The sequence below is a fragment of the Xenopus laevis genome, chromosome 8L (genome assembly GCF_017654675.1).
Source record: "Xenopus laevis strain J_2021 chromosome 8L, Xenopus_laevis_v10.1, whole genome shotgun sequence".
Lineage (NCBI taxonomy): Eukaryota > Metazoa > Chordata > Amphibia > Anura > Pipidae > Xenopus > Xenopus laevis.
The window spans coordinates 17,544,213-17,558,330 of NC_054385.1; the positions used below are offsets into that span (position 1 = coordinate 17,544,213).

General features: G+C 38.2%; 1 protein-coding gene across 3 annotated transcripts in view; it reads left to right on the forward strand.

Annotated features, from left to right (window-relative positions):
• Positions 1–12,247, forward strand: part of kif14l.L (kinesin family member 14 like L homeolog) — a 49,707-nt gene extending 37,460 nt beyond the window's left edge. For 2 of the 3 annotated variants that reach the window (XM_041572489.1, XM_018229558.2), the window contains exons 25-30: positions 895–1,070; positions 2,991–3,149; positions 4,687–4,821; positions 7,819–7,899; positions 10,258–10,414; positions 11,401–12,247. In XM_041572489.1, the coding sequence (XP_041428423.1) occupies positions 895–1,070; positions 2,991–3,149; positions 4,687–4,821; positions 7,819–7,899; positions 10,258–10,414; positions 11,401–11,807 (1,115 nt within the window). In that variant the 3' untranslated portion in view covers positions 11,808–12,247. The remainder of the gene's footprint in view (positions 1–894; positions 1,071–2,990; positions 3,150–4,686; positions 4,822–7,818; positions 7,900–10,257; positions 10,415–11,400) is intronic. The other variant, XM_041572490.1, reaches the window with a different exon arrangement.
• Positions 12,248–14,118: the final 1,871 nt, after the last annotated feature.

Here is a 14,118-nt window from a genome sequence, read left to right on the forward strand (position 1 = left end):
ACTTACTACATTATCCATATGCCTTCTTCTGACTGAAGCAAATTTCTTGAAGTAGAACTAAACCCTAAAAATGAATATTGTTAAAAATTTATATTTTACATACTGAACTTATTGCACCAGCCTAATGTTTCAGCTTCTCAATAGCAGCAATGATCCAGGGCTTCATCCAGGAATTCATATGCTCAGTGGGCCCTGAGCAACTGAGCATGTGCCGTGAATAAGCCGAAATGAAGATGGGGAGCTACTGGGGCATCTTTGGAGACACAGATCTTTACTGCTAAAGTGCAGTGGTTGCCTTGGGCTGGTACAGAAGCCAAAAATATAATGTACAACATTTCTAGCTACTTCTTTAGTTAGGCTTTCATTCTCCTTTAAACAACCCCTGATGAACTTTAGTCACCTACCAGAATATTTTGGATTTTTGTATGTTTCCTTAATATGAAAGCAAAACTCATTTAAATGTCTTACTTGGAAAACTGAATGTTAGTGCATTTTATATGCTTTTGTAGTCCTTGAGACTAAAGGCTGATACCTTAGCTGGTGAAAAAGTGTGATCTGCTGCTTTCTGACCCGTAATTGCAATGCAGAGACAGGCATGATAGCCTCTTTTCAGTGCACACTGAATTTCAGCATGTAAATGCACGATTTCGGCAGAAATTTGGATTACCTTACATTGGTCTGCTCTGTTACTACGTCTTGATTTACACAAGACTGGCATTGAGATGCCAACGGACTGTTGCCAACAAGTAGTATGACTGGTACCATTATTTTAAATATACATATTATATGTAGCCTTTACTTCCCATAGCTGTTTTCAGGGGGAACTGGTTTTTAGAGTTTGCATTCAGGGAAAGGGGGTAGTATGACTATATCTAATATATATTTTTTTTAAAGAATTTGGAGACTTGGGTGTTCAACCTCATATAATAAAAGTGTCTGCTGCCTTCAGCCATATGACGACCTCAGCCCGGTTCCTTGAAGTCTATCCAGAACAGCAGGTCCCTTGTCCTCATCGACAGCTCCTAAACGAACTGAAGAAGCTTGGAGGCAGCATAGCCTTTCTCCTACACGTACGTTGCCCCCCCTACAGTAGTTTTTTATTATTATTTATTTTTGGCTTACAAGAGACATGCCTCACAGCTCGCAGAAAAGTCATATTGGTTTCCATGGCTGTGAAAGTGTTTGTGTAGTAGCAATAAAAATAGTGAATGGGCTTTTAGGGGCACTGCTCGTAAATATTTTACATGCTGCGAACCTGAATAGAGATGGGAACATAGCGGCTTGGGGAATTTATCTAATGAGCTCTGTTGTTTTCCTTCCTTTAGCACATTTTCTTCCTAATGTTGTAACATTTACACATCACTGCTTGATTAAATGTCCTTGTTACGCCTCAACAATTAATGTTTTTTTTTTTTGCCAAGACTTCAGGCTCCTGTGTCTGCTTTTAACAAATATTATGCCTAGCACATTTTTTGTAAATAGTAGATATTTTCTCAGTGTTTTAAAATTCGTTTTCTCTTAGATAGGCAGTATACCCAAGACCCAGCTCACTACACACACGGAATCTGAGAATATTCTTAGTACTTAATTACTGATTATTACGTTTATTTTTAGCAAAAAATGGCCATTGACTTCAATGCACAAATAATGTCACATTGGCAGTAGACTGAATAGTAAACTTATTAAATGGAAGAGAGGGAGAAATAATCTTTGTGGTGATATATTGGCATATGGTAAATTGAACTGTGCATAGCAAGCTGCAGGAACGTTATTACCATACCTTTATGTAATAGGACAATCAAAATGCCAGACTGCATCCCAACAATAAGAATGAAGAGCACTATGGACCACTTTGATATATGACTAAGTGGATGACCTGTGCCACGTCCAATTCATGTCAATGGTAAGCAGCTGGCAGTAGGTATTGGCTGCTGTTACCTCGTGCAATTGCTCTAAACATTTTTTAGACCATTGGTTATTTGGTAGGTCACAAAAGTCAAGCTGCTTTTGACTGTTCTTATATTACTGTTATGATGTCACAACTGTAAGATTAAAGGGGGTTCACCTAAAATTAACTTATAGCATGTTATAGAATTTCCTATTCCTAGCAACTATTTGTTTTTATTATTATTTGCCTTCCTTATCTGCCTGTTTCCAGCTTTCAAATGGGGGTCACAGACACTGGCAACCAAGGAACTATTGCTCTGCGAGGCTACAATTTTGTTATTGTTCCTTTTTATTGCTTTACTTCCTATTCAGCCCCTGTCCTATTCATGTTCCAGTCTCTCATTCAAACCTCTGTTTGGTTGCTATGGTAAAGAAGACCCTGCCAAACAAAACACCAAATAACTAAAAAAAAAAACATAAAAAATTAAGACAACATGCTAATTGTCTCAAAATATCAAGATCTACATCATAATAAAAGTTCATTTCATGGTGAACTACCTTAAAAATTGAGATAAAATGTGGCATGCATACTGGACAGTTTATAAATATTTCTTAAGCAAGTAAGATTAGTATACTTTTTCGCGCTGATAAAAACTATTTGCATTGCAAATTAGCAAATGTGTCAAAACATAATCTACATATTTAAAGAGATTTTAAACTGCGTTTATTTCATGACATAACATCATTCATTCAAGCTGGGCCTCCTCTAGTCAAAATCTAGAAGGATGGTAGAAAGCTTACATGGGGTTTCCAGCTTTAACCTTGGAAAAAGGTTACTGTCTTCATCATTCACACATACACATTTCTATAATTGAGCAATATTTTCTTTTCAGTGCTGCAAATAACAATGAATAGAACGACATGGGTTGAGATTGGGCTCCTTATCTCAGTACGGAAGGAGTCACCTGTGGGTGCAGACTTCTGATATGCAGAAGCCAAAATTAAACTTTTCTCTTTTTATCACAAGCTGCCACCCAGTTCAGTTTCTAAACCCCAGCTTGAATAGTGCTTCTTCTATGCCAACTGTTCTTTTATTTACACAGGGATGTGAATGTGACATTACGTCAATGATCAAGTCATCCAAAAAACAGATTAACCAATCTGTCACTGCCATTGCGGCAAGGCTTGGCCAGCTTTCTGTTTTCAGGCGACCAAATTTTATTCAAGGCCCAGAGGAAAAATGTGGTATGGAGCAGGCAGAGGTAAATGTGCAACAGCATATCTTATGTTTCTCTCCCTGGTATTGAAAGATTAGCTTACAGATGAAAACAAAGGTCCATTTCTCAGACCGAAAAACTTTAGATCCCTAACAAAGGTTTGTGGATATTAACTTATTGGGAAAACGTATCATTACCCATGGCCACGTAACTTGTTGGTCACATTTGTAACTCTGTTCTGTCTGTGATAACCTGCTCGAGATATCAAGATACTATGGGTAAATAGGCTAAGGCAGTGACAACTGCTGGCCCCCCTTGTGTGGCCCCTCCATTGATATCCGTCTTCTTTGATTGCTTACCTTTGTATAAATTTCCAAAGATATCCGAATTGAGATTAATGCCCCTGTATTGTTCGCACCTCAAATTCAGGCTGTACAAACCCTCCATTGTTCACAATTTTAATCCCATGTATTGCTCACACCAATAAAACCCTGTATTGTTCACACCTCTAAGCACCCTTATCGGTCAAACCTGTACTACCGTGTATTAATCACACCTCAGATTGTCCATGCCCACATTGTTCACAGCTATGTTTTCCCTGTCTCTTTCCCTGCTCTGCCTGTACCTACTCTACCCTACCAGTTTGTGTCATACTCTGCCTGTCCTACTCTACCTGTGTGCGGCATACTCTTCCTGTTATGCTCTGCCTGTGTGTGCCATATACTGCCTGTCTTATTCTAAATGTGTGTGGCATACTCTTCCTGTTCTGCTCTAATTTTAAGTGCCATACTCTGCCTGTTCTGCTCTACCTTTAAGTGCCATACTCTGTCTGTTCTGCTCTGCCTGTGTGGGCCATACTCTGCCTGACCAGCCTGTAGGAGGTGAACCTGGTGAGGGTTAGTTAGCATTTTGGAAATACTTGTTAGGGGGTGCCCAAGGTTATGTGCTGCGGGTGCTGTGCTATCCACAGCAGAGCAGGAAGCATATCGATTGAAGGGTATGTCTTACTACGACTAACTTTTTATTTTTTTACAAATGAGTGACATCCCTGCAGTGAGCACCCAACCTTTGGGGTTTTTTTGTCGATATGGTCCTAATGTTTTTTTGTGTTACAGTGGGTGTGGTTTAAAAAGGAGAGTGGTCAACACTGGCTTCCATGATTGGACCTCCACCATGTAGGACAGAAAAATTCCAGCCCTTGGTACCACAGAAGTTAGACAGCACTGGGCTAAGAGAAGGAAGATATCAAAGTTAGCACATGCTACTTTGAGAGGATTAGCAAACAATCAACAGGGTGAAATCATAAAAGTCATACCATTGTGCTGAGTTTGAAAATAAACCTCTGACTGGCTACTATTAGTTTCAAACTGCAGAGTAGTAAATGCTACCTGCTTATGGGCTGCTATGGTTAGACGGACTAGTAGCAAGCATTGCACCTTTTATTACATCACCCCAGTGTTGGTTTATATTTAGATTTTTAGTATAGTATTGATTCTCTACCAAATAACAATAGGTATCTACCAAAAAGGTAGTTACCTATTATTTTACCTTCTTAAATATGTTTGTTCTTTTTACCACCAAGCTCATTTCTCCAGACATCAAAGAAACTTTTATTGATGCAGTAGAAAAATCCATTGAGTCCCAAATAGATTTTCATCTCCGAGAGGTGCTATCTATTGAAGAAAAGTGCCAGAAGGTATCTGCTGAGAGCCACAAGGTATTGTACAATGTTTTCATCTTTTTTCTGTTCTTAGTTAATTTTTTGCCTTAAAAAAAAATGTCATGGCAATTCTATAGCGCATGGCACTCTATGAAATCTTTGTGTAGGGTGGTTTGGTATTAGCTTGGGTCTTGTTTATATCTCTTCTAAATCTTAAACGGTTGTTTCATCTTTTAAAGGAGAAGAAAAGCAGAAGAAGGCAGTTAATTGCCAATAGCTTAGCCACAACAGTGCAAGCTAGAACACCATTTTTATTCTTTAGAATACCTGAGTAAACTGCTCTAGACCCTGCCTCTGTTTGTTTGATAGCAGCTGCCATATTAGCTTGCTGTGACATCACTTTCTGCCTGCTCGCTCTGGGCTCAGATTACAGCAGAAATGGGAGGAAGGAGGGGAGAGAGGAGCAAACTGAGCATGCTGAAGCCCAAGCCCTGGAGGTTTAAGCTAGAAACCGGTAGTCTGATATAGAAGCCTATGAGAACACAATAGAAGGAAAGAAATGTGACATTTATTTTGACTTTTGAACAGCATTACTTGGTTTTAACCTTTCCTTCTCCTTTAAGTTAACTTTTATTATGTTCTAGAACATAGTAACATCATAAGTAACTCCATCTGAAGCCTCTCCAATTTGCCTCGGGGGGAAAAAATGTCCTTCCTGACTCAAAGATGGCAATTGGACCAGTCCCTGGATCAACTTGTTCTGAGCTATCTTTCATAACCCTGTATTCCTTAATTTGCAAAAAAAGCCATCCACCCCCTTCTTACGGACATCGGATAATAAGCCTTTTTATAATCTATCATAACATTGTCTTTGAATGCTGTTTATAATTTTGCCTTAAACGTATATGCCTGATGCTTTTACATTGCCTTTCTTACTACCCTGTTCCTCTATGAGGACAAGTTGAGAAGGGACAGTCAGGTTGGCAAAACAGTCAGGTTTAGAAACTTCAAGTGACAATTACTTACAAAAGCAGAACTATCAGTGAAAAGCGATCATCATGACCTATAAGTAACTTTTTTAAAGTAGATTATTGTACGACCCCTTTATATAGTGAATAAAGTACCCCCTTTTGTAAAATATAAGGACATTATAAGTTACCAAGGAGTTCCATGACCAAATAAAAACACGAGGCTGGAGGCAGTGTTTTTACACTGGTCATGGAACTCTGAGGTATTTTTATTATTATAATACACAAGTTTTAGTGAGTCATGTGACAGAAATGACATCACTAAGCTCTGACTATAACCGATGACATCACTAAACATAATTTATAAGGATATAATTTACAGGATATTCATGGCTCTTGTGTATTATACATAGTTCTATCCCCCTTAAGCGTCTCTTCTCCAGTGTGAACAAGCCCAACTTGGCCAGTCATTTCTCATAGCTGGAATTTTCCTCATAGTGCATACCCATTTGGAGTATGTGGCTTGCATCATTTTACATCCCAGGTGCATGACTTTTATCAACATTGAATCTCATCTGCCACTTAGCTGCCCAGATTGCCAGTTTGTCAAGATCCTGCTGCAAGGATGCCACCTCCTGGATGGTATTAATTGGGCTGTATAGTTTTGTGTCCTCTGCAAACACTGATAAATTACTTACAATACCTTCCCCGAAGTCACAAGTTAAATAAAAGTGGGCCCAATACAGACCATCGAGGGACCCCACTAAGAACCTTTCTCTAAGTAGAAAATGTACAATAAAACAAACTAGAAAACAAACCCTTGCTACTAAAATCCCCTACCCCCTTACCTACATAGACCCCCTCCCTGCTCCCAGAGTTAGGGGCATTTAGCAAAGGCTCTGGCAAAATCCAAATTGATCTCATCAACTGCCCCCTGCTGACCTGTCCTTCATAAAGCCGTGCTGATTGCTGCTCATAATGCCATTCACTAGGACATTTTTAATGTGATCCTTTAACCAGCCTTCAAATAATTTGCCCACCACTGATTTCAAACTTACTTGCCGCTAATTGACTTTTTCATAAAACTTGTTCCCATTACCTGTCCTGGCAGTAATGTTGCTCCACCATTATCATTACTTTCTCAAAACTAGCAGCCTTTTCTATTTGCATCGAAAGCTTAGCCTTTTCCTCTTCGCTTACATTAGGGGGTCTATAGCATACTCCTACAATTAATTAATGACTATTTACATTCAATGAAGAGCTGTACCCATAATGCTTCTGTCCCCTCATTTTCTAACATCACCTTCTCCTTTATATCCATTTTTAAATCCTGCCTAACAAACCGTCATACCCCTCATTTTCTATTGCCTCTGTCCCTCTGAAACAAAGTATAGCCACTGATATTAACTTCAGTCATGCGACTCATTCAGCCATGTTTCGGCAACACCAATAAAATCATATTTCCCCTCCAGCGCTAGCACCTCCAGTTTTCCCATAGAAAGGCTAATTCTAAGTAACTTTTTAATTGGCCCTTATTTTTTCATTTTTTAATTATTTGCCCTCTTCTCACCAAATTGGAGGGGGGGGGGTCACTGGTGGTCACAAAAAAATTTCTGTATGGCTGCAAATGTATTGCTGTTGCTACTTTTTATTACTCTTCTTCTATTACTCTTCTCTTGCATTATTATGCAATGGAGTTTAATAGTTCTATTGATATGTCAAGTCTCTAAATTTTATGATAGCTGCATGGGTCTTTTTCTGATCTACTGGTTACAGATTCCATCAGGCTAGTAGTTAGTTTTGCATGAAACATATACCCATAATGGAATTACTCCAGTTTTCTGGGTATAAAGATCTATATAATTTTGGTAATTCATTGTTTAGCTCTTAGCAGCCATCTAAAATGGCTCAAGGAAACCTTTATTGGTTGCACCAGTTGTTTCCATGTTCTGGTTACTTATGGCAAAAATGTATTGTATGCCATCTGGTTGCTTTAACAGTTGGTAATCTACCATATTCGACTGTATTTGTATTCTCTTCCAATGTCAAGATGGATTCATTTGAATCATCCCTGTTTCCCTTACAGCTTGCCGAAGACCTCCGGAAGTCTCTGCTTCCAGTTGGAAACTGTTTAAAAAACTTCATGAACAAAATTAAGTGGTTTTGGGTAAAAGGAAATTTTAAATATCTAGTACTTATGCAGAAGGTTATGAGAACACATGCACGCATTATATATATTTTTACATTTCTATAGGGGGATTTTAATACCTTACAGTATAATGCGTATCACCAAACAGGAAAAAAACTAATTTTATAATTCATATACAGTAGACTAAGTCTGATTCATCAGAAAATAGTAGCTATGATGATAGAATACACATCTTTTTCAGTAAATAGCATGTTAGTTATTCAAGTTATTAACATAAATTCTGGCACCAAGGGGCAGAATTATCAAAGTGTGACATTAGAGCTCACCACAAAAAATCATCCACATTCTATTCATTCCTATGGGATTTTGAAGCCAATTTATTAATGGGTAAAAGTTTAAGTTCACTATTTGATAAGTACGCTTTTAAAAATCACACAAAAATAGAATAGAAAGTGAGTGAATATTTCTGTGCTGAGATCTAATTTCACATTTTGATAGACCTGCCCCCCAAGGATGTATCAACCCCACAAACACATCTCTAAAGCTCTATGTATGCCTCTGGCCTGTGACATTCTTTAAACTTCCATGTCCGGCCCTCTTTCCTGTAATTGGTTGCCTAGTGCATGAACCTGAAGCTGTCTCTAATTTGGCTGAGCAGTATATTCAAAAGGGCCAATCCAATCACTCCCTATTATATCAATACTGTACTAAGTATTAATATTAGTAACAAATGAATTTAATAAGCGTGCCTAATGTAGAACTCTGTGTGCGGTTCACTTGGAATCCTAGTGAAGTTAGAGAATTTATTAAACGTGTTTAATAAATTTTTGTCTTTCATAAAACTGTAGAGATTTCTACTTACTGTATTATGCGATTTCTCAAACAACCTTCAGATAACTTCCCCCCACTACAGATGGCGAATTTGCAGGCCCGGGATTTTTAGATGGAGACCTTGAAATATTGACATTAGGGTGATGCTACACTGCTAGATTAAGTCACCAAATGAGCAGATCTGTCCCCCACATTAATCCAATAGTTTGCCCTAGGACCAGTGATTGCATTGTTTACTGGGGTCTATATAGACATATCCGACAAGAAGCTTATCAACCTCCCTGATTGATAAATAGCCGATTTTATCAAGCCTTTCAGTGGGCTACATACTTTGGAAGGTGAACTTCTATTGGTGGGCTCCATACTTTAGCCAACTGAAGTTTGAATCTGCCCATGCATGGCCACTTTAGATCCAATATCTTCCAATCAATTGCTTCCGTTCTAGATGAGAGAACATCTGAAATAATTACTTGGCTCAAACTGCATTATGCTCAATAATGTACTGTATTCTATCAGCCCTTAGAGCCTTGTTCACATTAGCTTTGCATAAATGTTAAAAAAAAAAAATGTCCTTACATTATAATTGAACATACATTGAGACATTAAGAGGGGAAGATGATCAAGCCAATTAAAATCTACAGAAAGATATAAAAGGATCAGCAAGGAGCCGCGTGGCAAGTTGTTGATAAGCAGCTCCTATGGAAAGCTATTGATTGTACCGGGGTCAAGTGGGAAATCATCACAGAGAAATAAGGCCATTTATTTCCAATCACATAGTGTTGATTGTGTAGTGAAGAATCTTTAATTTCCAAGGCCAGAGGATGGCAGTTCTCATTAATTAGTAAAGGACTGATGATTGAGAATATTGTTTTTTGTACAAGGAAAGTTTGAAAAGGTGTTTTCACTTAGGGGAAGTACAACTGCAAGATGGGACAAAGCATGCATGATTTATTGTCACAGTAAAAAGAAAACATCTGCATAAGGGTTGACTAGGAAGAAGTGGTGGAGGTGGAGATGTGTATAATTAAGGTCCTGACAGTAGAAAAGATTTTTGGTGTTTAATAGAAAGGAGTTATTTAGTTTGGTTTATAGCAAATGAGTTTTTCCCCTCCAGCGCTAGCACCTCCAGTTTTCCCATAGAAAGGCTAATTCTAAGTAACTTTTTAATTGGCCCTTATTTTTTCATTTTTTAATGATTTGCCCTCTTCTCACCAAATTGGAGGGGGGGGTCACTGGTGGTCACAAAAAAATTTCTGTATGGCTGCAAATGTATTGCTGTTGCTACTTTTTATTACTCTTCTTCTATTACTCTTATCTTGCATTATTACAGTGGTGTGAAAAACTATTTGCCCCCTTCCTGATTTCTTATTCTTTTGCATGTTTGTCACACTTAAATGTTTCTGCTCATCAAAAACCGTTAACTATTAGTCAAATATAACATAATTGAGTAACAATTTGTCACCAAGACAGCTGACCTGACCTGGAAGTTCTTTTATTGGGTATTCTTGACAGGTCTTGATTTCACTTTGTCATGTTTATTTTTAGGCCCAGTTCCAGGCCCTTAAGGCTCAAAAGGCCAAAGACGTCCAAGATCCTGCCCTCCATGAGCTCTACTATTTGTATTCAACCATTGGATATTATCTTACTAGCCTTATTGGGGCATGGAAGGAACTTTCTCACAAGGGGCTACAATTTATATCAGGTAAAATGTTGCACCAAGTGTTACTTGGAGAAGAATGAGCACTCGTTGGAAGTGAAAGCCGTTAAATAGAATAAAATGTTTTCTAATCAGAACGACTACCCCATGAATCAGCATGAGTTTAGGTATGAAAGCAAAAGGGAGCAGCCATATGTATGAAAAATGTTTGTTTGATGTTTATTGCGGGGGGGTTAGTTTCACCGAAAAACGTTTGCTCTATTTTCACCCTTAGATATAATAGTTCCTTGAACTATGGCAAGCATTGTTTTTCACTCTGTGATAAATAAACCCTTAGGCCAATGAAAGATGAGGGGTTAAGTCGCCCCATGATAAATGTCCTCTAGTATGGGCTACTAATCTCCTCTAAATGCTTTTGCACTGGCAATAATGTAAATCGCCGATTGGAAAGCATCGTCACCTCGGCATTCCAAAGTCGCCTGAAGTTTCCTCATGAGGCAGAGAAGATTTGGAGATAAGTCACTCACACTAGAGTAGATAAATCATGGGGTGTCTTAATCTCCTCTTGTTCTGGAAAGAGGGGAAATACGAGGGGCTGTGGCTCCTCTTTACTTACTACATTGCCATGCACTATATAATGGCAGGTAATTTGCGTAGGCAGATTCTATTTTTAATCTAATCTGATCCATGATCTGATATCCATAGTACAGGTATAGGATTTGCAGTCTGGAATGCTTGGGGCCATGATGCAGGTTTTCAGTGTAAAAAACGGAGGCATCTTTTAAGGAAAGAAGTTAGTAAAAGTTAAATTCTAGATTTTTTTTTTTTCTTCATAAACCAATATAACAGGCAGACCCTAGATACAGTTCATTTGACATAGTGAACGCTCCACATAATGGGTATATATCTTTTGTTTTGTGAAGGGACTGACTGCACTGGAAGTGGCGCCTGATGATGTAGATAAGGCCCGTAAAACAGCTGTACTCCAGGAACTTATATGGTCACTGTTTTTGTGTGTTTTGTTTTTACAGACAGAGGTGTGGACTTTACAACAATGAGGACAGATCTGGATGGGTTTTCCAAAAATGCTTCACTTTTAGCCAAATCGTTTTGCTCTCTGTACCAAGATACTGCTGACCAGCATCCTGGCACTGACCTCTCTTTGGTGACAAAGGACTTTGGGACAGCTGTCCATGAGCTGCATTCTTCTGCCAGAGATTTATTGAGACTTGTGGAGGTACTAGGGGGGGTTAATTGCTTTAATTCCGGGATGTTCCTCCCTCCTAACAATAAATCATTGCCTGGGGGTCCCAGAGCTGACTTGGGGTTCCATATTTGGGGGAGAAATAGAGATTCTGTGCGAGTGGCAGTGGCCAAATGGAATCACGAAGCTCTCCTTAGGGAGAAAATGAATGCTGAAAGTAAAAGGACGGTGTGAATCATTTATCTGCATCATCTGTGCTCAGTTCAAGCCTACTGTGAAGTGAACTGGGTGCTGAGACCTTCTGCACTACAATACACAGCTGGTTTGTGTGATTCCAAAAGTATTCTTTTTGTGTATTTATAAATGGCTTAAATAAAAAGAAAAAGTTTGAGGGTTGCAAGATTTTCCATTGTGCAGTTTTTTTTTTTTTTGCTGGGATTTTGCAGGCAAGATAACCCTCTGAAATGGGCAGAACCTGAGTGAATGTCAATTGTTTGGGGTCCCTGCATCTATCTTGCTCTGCTGTACTTTTGTGTTCTGTTGAAAATATATATATATATATATTATACCCAGTGTTTGCCTATGTTTATACTTTGTTATAATATGTAAAATGTCTGTCTTTATTCTGTATACTTCCTATAATGTAAAGCAGTTCAATAAATTGCCTGGCTGTATTTGTATTTGTACAAGGGCACTATCTGGATCTGAAAAGTGCAGTGAATTTAGCTGCCACTATCATCTCAAAGCCTTTTATGACTCCACGCAGTTTATAATATGGTACTCCTCTTGTGTCCAGGTTTTAGGACTACATTAACTGAGCACAGAGAATCCCTGAACTATGTAAATTTCCCATTCTACATTGCCATAAAGCTTCACGTTACTATACATTTGATATGTGGCAGAATGCACTAAATTTGCTCATACAGTGTGTGCCACTCTTTGGTTTTAGGTTTGCTCTGTTATATCATATATGATCTATAGTGTATATCGATGCACTGTATTTCGTAGGTCCTCTGTGGCTGAAACATTTCTATGTTCCTATGCACTTATTTCCTTCACAAAATATCAAAACACATCTCACAAGCCCTCTATAGCAAGATGCATAGTGTTCTTTAACACATCTCTTCGAGACATTACAACTCCTTGATGATAGATAGCAGAGTTCTCTGACATAATAGAAAGAATACTCTAGGCTAGAATTCACTGAATGAAACACTTCATACACATTATGGTGGAATGCACTGGGGTGAATAAAACACTGATTTACTATAACATTGCCTGCTTTCTGTAGTGAAATTCATTCGGTTAACTTGTTATTTTTTAATGGTACAAAAGGCTTTTGCAGGCTACATGCAGATTTTACAGGCTGGTTGTCTTGTATCGTAAAAGGGCATTATCATTAGGACAATATGTTTGTCTTGTTTCTATATGGGGGGGGGTTTGTGGATGCACACCTAAGGCCAATTTCAAAAAGTATAATTTCAAAAAGTATAAAACCCTGTCTAAGTAATTCAAGTAAATATGCCAGTGCATTTAATTTTGAAACAGGGTTTTTTTGTTACAAAGTTATGATCATAATATTGATAAGCCACCATACCACGTCAAGGTAAAACCCCACATGGTGGTCCCTAACTTATTTATCTTTAGTCATAGTAAACAAGGTACATTACCTCTCTGTAGTAGCAATTCTTTGTATAAACATCTCCTGTGCCTTGGTTTCAACTCTGTGCTACTACAGAGAGGTAATGTACCTTGTTTACTATGACTAAAGATAAATAAGTTAGGGACCACCATGTGGGGTTTTACCTTGACGTGGTATGGTGGCTTATCAATATTATGATCATAACTTTGTAACAAAAAAACCCTGTTTCAAAATTAAATGCACTGGCATATTTACTTGAATTACTTAGACAGGGCTTTATACTTTTTGAAATTATACTTTTTGAAATTGGCCTTAGGTGTGCATCCACAAACCCCCCCATATTTTTGTCTTGTTTCTGACTTGTAGAAGATTCAGTTGTGAGTTTGGAATCCATTAACCAGCTTTTTTTCATTACACGTCAACTAGAACCTTGGAATGGAAAAGCCGCCTTCAAAGCATTATAACAACAAGGTTAATATGGACTAGCCCTTTTACTAGAAATACTACTAATGCCACTAAGCAAATCTTGCACGAGTCGGCATATAAAAAGTGAGACGTATAGTAAGTCTCCAAAATTTACGCAGCCATATACCAATAATTTATACCCTGTTTCTATGTTTGACGCTAATTGAGCGAATCACAGGTGCATCTTTCTTTGCACTTTATAGTCTTTATGTGTTAGTTTTGCTTTTTCACTTCCACATCCAAAAACCTGCTTATTGTACTGTTGGTTGGTAGGTTGTAATCCTAATCTCAATGACTTTGTCTGTTTCATATGCAAAGTTTTTCACCTTTATTTACAGTAATTCTCCAACAATTTCAATGTTCCGAATCTGGTTGAATGGAAAGTAGCTTGAACAGGTTTAGAGGATAGAGGGGAGAAACCGTAGTTCTCTTGTAAGT